Here is a 7,747-nt window from a genome sequence, read left to right as displayed (position 1 = left end):
GTGAAGAACCCAGGAGTTGTGGGTTTTTTTCAGTAACACTTCATATTAGCATATGAAATCAGTTTTAGAAAAACCAAGGGTCTAAATGCAGTGATACAACTGCTAGAGATCGCTTAAGAACAGCTCTTCTAGCATCTTTGGATATGGACAAACGTGCTTATTTTTATATTGATCTTGGAACATGCTTAACATGAATCGGTGACTTATATTCACCAAACATCTAAAGTCTGATACGTTTTGTGCCTTTATTAGGGTGAAGGGAGGGAACTGAGAATTTGTATGGGTCAGAGACAGAATTACAGAGGCACATTTCAGGCTTTCAGCTCTTGTTTCCCCTACAGGTTCCGTCAGTATGGATTTGGTAAAGGCTTTCTTGGGAAACAGTAATTTTATAGAAACAGGCAAAGACTTCCTTCACATTCAGAAGTGTCTTGCGTTGTTTCACAGAGTCGGTGCCTGGTATCTGATGTCTGTTTACTTCAAAGTGAATATGTAGTATTCACTACAGAATACTCTCTGTTGCTGGCAGTCTTGCCAGTTAGTGATTGTACCCTTTTGTACTGTACAGCTTGTCTTGGAGGAAGTACCATAAAATTCATGTCTTTTAGTAATGACAAAAACACTCGCTTTCATGAATGTTGCAGTGCAGGTTATGGAGTGCTGTTTCTCACTGAGCATATGCAAATACTTGCATCAATTGTTTGCTTTCAGCAACATCCTTAGTCTCCATAGTGGTTTACATTAGTGGCTTACAAATACTAGCATAGACTTAACTGTTGTACGGCGACAGCGTGACTTTGATATCTTTAACTGTAGCTGTGTTGCTTCTATTAATTGGTGTAAGCTGCAAACAAAAAAGCAAAAATCTTTTGCAATTTCTTCACCCTCTTGGGCACAGGGCAGCAGAAAATGTCAAACCAGCTGTAAGCTGTAACGTAAATCAAATGTAGTGCATTCTGACAGATAAATTGCTTCTAAATACTTACAGCTTCTCGTAACTTCTTATGGCCTACTGGTCTTTTTACACGAGTACAGTAAATGCATGCCTACAAAGAAGAATATATGCTTTCTGAGGAACAGCTTCAAAAGGATATTGTTGTGCACCATCTTTGCTGCATTAACAAACTTCAATTCTTACCTGTGCAGTACAGATTCTCGTATGGTAGTATTAAAGAAGAAATCAAATTATAAAGCTTGGGAGTGGGAGATCTGAGCCTAAAAGTCTGAGAAATGGAATCAGTACAGGTTTCTTAGATGTACTGATTATTTTTTAAAACAGGTGTAACTATTTGTCAGTTAACCCTTATTGGTGTAATGTTCTTTTTATTTTAAGGCTCACCAGCAGAGCAGAAAAGCAGATCGTTTGTTAGCAGCAGGGAAATATGAAGAAGCAATTTCGTGTCACAAAAAAGCTGCTGGTGAGTAGGAATTTCTTATATCTTAAAATCAGTTTCTGTATTTGCATGCTTCATTTAAGTAGAAGATCTAGTTACTTGCAAAATTTTTATTCTTAAAATGTTAATTTGTTTTTCAGTCCAGATCAAGCAGTCCTTTTGGAAACATTTTTTCTTATATGAGTGGCTAAAGTCGCGTGTTTCCAAAGTTGTTTTGATTGATGTGGTTATCACTGTGAAGGCAGTTCTTGGCCAAAGATGAAGCCAACACGCAATTGGGAACCTGGTGTAAGCCAGCTTTACACTTTGTATTTTCTTCACTGCTTTCATAGCCGAAGTCATCTGCTTTCTGTGTTGATAAAGGAAATACTTAGACAAGTGTTTGCTTGCAGAATACTTATTTCCCTTTCCTAATGTCTGAATCAAGACAGCTAAGAACAGGTGATGAGCTCAGCTTTCCCAGAACTTGAACAAAACAGCAAATTGCATTGCAGGCCTTGACCCTGTGATTGACAGCCTCTCCTAAGTGAGACTTTGTGCATTTACCTGTCCATTTAACTAGTCATGCTTAATTATTTGTGTTGGAGTCTGTCAGCTGTATGATAGTGCAGCTACTGCTTGGCAGAAGAAGAAAGAGGAGGTCTTAATTGGTGCAACAAGTAGGACATTTCCAGTGACAGGACTTGTGTGGAGACAAAATAAGTGGCTGTTCCGAACATCATAACCTAGATACCAGGCATTCTTACTTTGCATTCGTAAATACTAGAAAACCCCATAAAATGAGAAACTGATAGTTTCTTTAGTATTTGAGTAGTCAGAGCGATGACGGATAGCACTTCTAATATGCAGACTTCTCCTCTTTGTTTCCTTCACTTCATATACCAAGACAAAACCCAGAAATGTATCAAATGTTTCTTACTTTTCTTTATCTGATGAGTCTGTGCCATTATTTTACATCCTTCTGTATTTGGTTAAGAATTCCTTATACTTTGTCATTTTCAGCACTAACAAGGTAATTGCTGCTCTGACTTAAAGCCAGCACATTTTCTGGTTTGGAGAGGAAGTTGATGAAAGAAGTGGAGAACTACAGACTATATACCTCTTTGTCAAAAAGCATGACTTCATAATACTAGCGTGCCATGGATGAGCGCATTTTACTTACCCCATTTTGTCTTTAAATAGTTGTATGTTCGAAGTCTGGTCCTTGGCTGTTTCTTCCATTCAGGGGAAAGTTGTTGTTCTGGGACTTTTTGGAAATGGCTGCTGTCCTCCCCTGAAAAACAAACTGAAACAACCTGAGCTAACAGGATGCCATGGGAAGGGTGTGGTGCTTATTACATGATCTTACAGTAATATTTTTCAGACTTTTGAAAAACATCAGGTGTTTCCAGCCACTGTAGCTTGGTAAATACTTTGCCTCTGGACTGCTGCTTTTATGTGGGGATTCAGAATACTGAGGGTCTGAAGCCTTTTCTTAGCTTTTATGGAAACGTTCAGGTTTTGTAACCCTCTCCTAAGTGTTTATCAATTTTCTCTTCTGCAGCATACCTTACAGACGCTATGAAGCTGACCCAGTCAGAGCAGGTGAGACCAAATTGCAGCAGATGCCACAATTGGCCACAGCTCTGTTGTATGCCTGTGTGTCATATTGTGCCATGACTGATCATACCCTTCTTGGGCATTAGCCTCTGCACAGTTGCCTGAACTTGTGTCAGCTGCACCAGGAGTTTTGGAAGTGCAGTGATGCCAGTCTTCCCTGGGAGTTTTTCCAAGTTTACACGGAGCAGGGATGAGAGAACTTCTAACCCATCCAGGGGTTCTCCAACAATGGTTTCTAGTTTGCAAGGCATCTTCAAGAAGGTGATAAAACTAGTTTCATATTTAACATTTGCTGTGAAGTACTTAGGCTGTTCTGCTGAGGCACAAAGCTGAGCATCTCAGCTACAGTCTCTAATTTTTGTTTTATTCATCCTGACTGGGGGATCCCCAGAACAACAGCCCTACACCTGTTGTTATTGATTGCACAGATCTATCTCTAAGTTCAGCAGTGTGATCTGCTCAGCACTTTCTTAGCAGCAGACTTTGAGTTTAGCCAGTATTATGAAACCAGATGACCCTTGAAGATCAGACATCTGTCTTTCATCCAAAAGGTCATTATAGTTCTGGTGTCCTCAACATAAAAAGGACATGGAGCTGTTGGAGCAAGTCCAGAGGAGGGCCACGAGGACGATAAGAGGGCTGGAGCACCTCATGTATGAAGACAGGCTGAGAAAGTTGGGGCTGTTCAGCCTGGAGAAGAGATGGCTGCATGGAGACCTCATAGCAGCCTCCCAGTATCTGAAGGGGGCCTACAAGGGTGCTGGGGAGGGACTCTTCATTAGGGACTGTAGTGGCAGGACAAGGGGTAATGGCTTTAAACTTAAACAGGGGAACTTTAGGTTAGATAAAAGGAAGAAATTCTTCACAGTGAGGGTGGTGAGGCACTGGAATAGGTTGCCCAAGGAAGTTGTGAATGCTCCAACCCTGGAGGTGTTTAAGGCCAGGCTGGACAGAGCCTTGGGTGACATAGTTTAGTGTGTGGTGTCCTTGCTCATGGCAGGGGGGTTGGAACTAGATGATCTTAAGGTCCTTTCCAACCCTAACTATTCTATGATTCTATGATTTTAGAAAAATGGAAGCCCCTTACCCAGGTGGTTGCTGTGAGTTATTAACCACCGTGCCACCCCCTTCATTAACTACGGCTGAATCGTTTGGGACCATATCTGGCCTTGGACGATTTTTCTGCTTAGCGTTGGGTGTTATTGATATCTACAGAGATACCATCACAGAAGCATACACATACTTTTTATTATTTAACTAAAGCGTGGCTGTGCATGCCAAGTGACTCCTTTCCTGGTGTTGGTCATAGGTCAGTTAAACAACCAGTGCCTTCACTCAGAAGTAGTGTAGCCTGGTCAGTGACTTCAAAACAAAACCCAAGCAAACAAAAGACCATATGTTAACTCACTCCTTCAGAATTCCAGTAGTTAAGCTAAATTTGGGTGATATATCTGAATCTGTTGCACAGTACAAGCAGCAAGCACTTCTAGTTGGATTTAATATCTGAATAGCAAAAGCTCCTCCCCTCCCTTGGGAATGCTGTGATGCTGTTTATGTAAATATTTACGTGTGTGTAACTTTATGTGTGTGAATGTTTGGGCGGGATTAGGGATCACCAATTAAATTGTTTAATCTTGTTCTTACTCAGGCCCAGCTGTCACTGGAATTACAAAGGGATAGTCACATGAAACAGTTACTGCTTATCCAGGAGAGGTGGAAAAGGGCAAAGAGGGAGGAAAAGCTGAAAGCCCAGCAGAATGCTGACAAGGAAATAGCTGCACACCTTCAGACTTCTTATAAACCATCTGCTGAAGACTCTGATGATCAAAATGTACTGGTTCCTGTTACTCAGAAATACAGTCCTTCCACAGAGAAACATCCACAGGATATTCAGGGTGTCTTTGACAGGGACCCGGATACACTCTTGTTTCTGCTTCAGAAAAAAAAGGAGCCGGTGGAAGCATGTATTGGGAGCAAAGCTCCAAAAGACGACAAAACAATAATAGAAGAGCAGGCAACCAAAATTGCAGATTTGAAGCGGCACATAGAATTTCTTGTAGCTGATAATGAGAGATTAAGGAGAGAGAATAAGCAGTTAAAAGCAGAAAAAGTGAGACTCCAAAAATCTCCGTTAGACAAGGAGTTGGATGTAGATGCTGACTTTGTCGAGAAGTCAGAGTTGTGGGGTCTGCAGCAACATTCAGAAACTGCTTCTTCAGCTGCAACTTGGCAGAAGTTTGCCACAACTGCTGGGAAGGCAAAGGACATTCCAATACCCAACCTTCCCCCCCTGGACATCCCGTCCCCTGAACTCCCTCTGCTGGAACTCTCTGAAGATATACTGAAAGGACTGATGAATAGTTAGAAAAACAGGAAAAGTGCTCAATGTACTTACTCAAACTTAAGAAAAGGGAAAACCACCAGGACAGTGGTGATATCTGAGGGCAGAAACATCTAACACAATCCTACTGTTGGAGAAAAGGCATTAAAGCAACCTTGTTACTGTGAAATACACATCATATCTGATCTACTTCATAAAAGTCAAAGGTACCATAGTCGGTATAAGATGGCAAGCTCTTTAGTCTTTCTACCAATGTTTCAAACCAAATGACTGCCTGCAGAATGTTTCAAGTAACAAAATCCTTCAGGGTTTTAAAGTATGCTATATGTAATAGTTATCTATAATGCCATAAATGATGGTGCGGAACCTAACTGTTACGGTTGCCAGTTGGCTGCCACATATTGAAAAAATGCTTTCTAGCATGAATTTAAACTGTGCATTTCATTATGCATAACTTTGTTAATTGAAATACAGTGCAATTTATACACCTCCTAGATGGATTTATGTGCCACGCTCTATACTCCTGACCATGTTAACCTCAAGTCAGGAGAGATGTTTAATTTCCATTCTATGAAGGAACCAACTTACTAGTTCTGTTGACGAGTTTTTTGGGGGGTTATCTGTTTACATAACTAATCAGGGTGCATTGAATCTAGCTATTGGTTTCTGTATAAAGTGACATTGTTTAAAAAAAGAAAAATATACTTAAGGAAAAATACCCTTTTTGTTTTCAGCAATGCATGAATGGAAGTAATTCTAGCTGGCAGTATTTGATTGAAAAAGAAATTGTTTACAGCTTAACCTGATTCAAAAAGGATATGAAAATAAAAACTAAGGTGTTTTGACACTAAATGTGTGTTAAATCTCTACAAATGTTGCAGAGTATAAGTAACAAATGAAGATTTTATACTAACAGTGTTAGTACACACGTACTGCTGAACTTACGTGTTCATCATCCAGCAAATTCAGGAAAGCTGGGTTGAATTCAGAGGGCCTTGCCTCTATACGTGATGTAACTTGGCCAGTAGCTGGCTTCCAACGCCTGCAGAGGGCTGAAGTGAAGGAAGCAGCACTTTGTTGTGCTTGGGGACATGCTTCCCGAAGCTGAATGAACGGTGCCACGACAGCTGTGCAGTCTCACTTTGTGGCTTTGCTTCCTGAGCCCTCCTCACACCCGGCCCCTCTCAGTGTGGGTCAGCCCATGCCTGCCCCTGAGCTTCACCAACCCTAACCCTGTGGTGGAGTGTTACCTGAACCCAGGCTTTCCCAAGTGGATGCAGAGGGGCAATGTGTAGTGGAGGCATTAGTTAACTTTAGCAGTTAATGGTTAATGAAAAGCATTGAGTGTGTCAAACTAACCAATTTTAAGTTATTTTTGTGCTGTTACAAGGTAAGCTTGCTTTCCAAGAGTACCTTTTTCTTCCACAGGAGACTTGGAAGTGCAGCAGTTTTCCTTACTGCTGTGCAAATTCTCCCCTTACCTCTGTATAGCTGGTGTCTCCTGTGCTTGCTTGAAGGAGAGTAGGGAGTGGAGGCTAGAAAAAAGCTCTGGAATCAAAGGTAAGACAAGTTCATTAGAGGAGGTCCCTTGTGCTGAATTGTATGAGGAAACTAATTTTGCTGGGGAAAAAGAAGTTATTTTTCAGTTGAAACAGTTTAGCACACGGCCCCACAGAACAGCTGTGATGAGATGACCTGTGCCAGGTCAGCCCCAGCTCACTGCTCCCACAAAAAAGGCAAGTTACCTTCTCCACTGTCACATGCCTGGCTGGCTGTTGCAGATAACAGGGCAGCAGTTAGTGAATAGTGCTCCTGTTTGTGTAAGTAAAGCAAAGAAAATGGTATGTGCTCACAAGAAAGAAATAAAACTATTTATTTCACAGCCTAGGGCTGTTAGCTACAGACAGACGTTTCAGCTGTCTCTGCAAATAGCAGCCAGAGGAGAGGAATCCAATTTTTAGCCTGGCTACCTCTGCTGAAGGGTCAGGATTCTTCAGAGGGCAGGTAGAGGAATTGTAAGCTCTACCTCCTGTTTAAGACTGAACTATTTCTTCATATATAGCTGCATAAGCAGAACAGCAGATCTCAAGGAAGCTGCTTCCCTGTAGGAAGACAGCCAAGCAGGGGCAAAACTCCACACTGCCTCTTGAAAAATGTTGTTCAAACTCTTCTCTCTCCTGCAACACGAATGTTTGTTTGTTCTTGCAGTCCAGCCTGCTCAGCACAACTGCTGCTGAAATCCACCTCTAGGCAGCATGGTTTAGCTCGAGAGTTCCAGACCCATGAATGAGCCAGAAAGGAGAATGGCTGCAACATTCCCTGTGATAGGACAGGAGTACTGAGCTGCAGTGTGAGCCCTGCTGGCGTTACACAAGCCCCAGGAAGGTGAGGTGGGAAGCTGGGTATTTCTGTG

The 7,747-nt window shown here is 41.8% G+C and overlaps 1 protein-coding gene across 1 annotated transcript; it reads left to right on the top strand.

Moving 5' to 3' along the window:
• The first annotated feature begins 352 nt into the window (after positions 1 to 352).
• Positions 353 to 6,175, top strand: NRBF2 (nuclear receptor binding factor 2). Its single transcript, XM_010022467.1, has 4 exons — positions 353 to 361; positions 1,334 to 1,418; positions 2,938 to 2,978; positions 4,642 to 6,175. Exons 1-4 carry the CDS (start codon positions 353 to 355, stop codon positions 5,356 to 5,358), a joined length of 852 nt encoding a protein of 283 aa, XP_010020769.1. The 3' UTR covers positions 5,359 to 6,175.
• The last annotated feature ends 1,572 nt before the right edge of the window (positions 6,176 to 7,747 follow it).

The sequence above is a fragment of the Nestor notabilis genome, unplaced genomic scaffold (genome assembly GCF_000696875.1).
Source record: "Nestor notabilis isolate BGI_N333 unplaced genomic scaffold, ASM69687v1 scaffold28009, whole genome shotgun sequence".
In the NCBI taxonomy this organism is placed as follows: Eukaryota; Metazoa; Chordata; class Aves; order Psittaciformes; family Psittacidae; genus Nestor; species Nestor notabilis.
Note: the sequence above shows the minus strand (reverse complement) of the source record. Positions and strands in the feature narration are given on the sequence as shown.

Excerpts from the sequence above, each read along its gene's own strand:
- NRBF2 (XM_010022467.1), top strand. Across the intron at positions 1,419-2,937 it reads GTGTCACAAAAAAGCTGCTG|CATACCTTACAGACGCTATG; the intron begins GTGAGTAGGAAT and ends TCTCTTCTGCAG. Across the intron at positions 2,979-4,641 it reads AGCTGACCCAGTCAGAGCAG|GCCCAGCTGTCACTGGAATT; the intron begins GTGAGACCAAAT and ends GTTCTTACTCAG.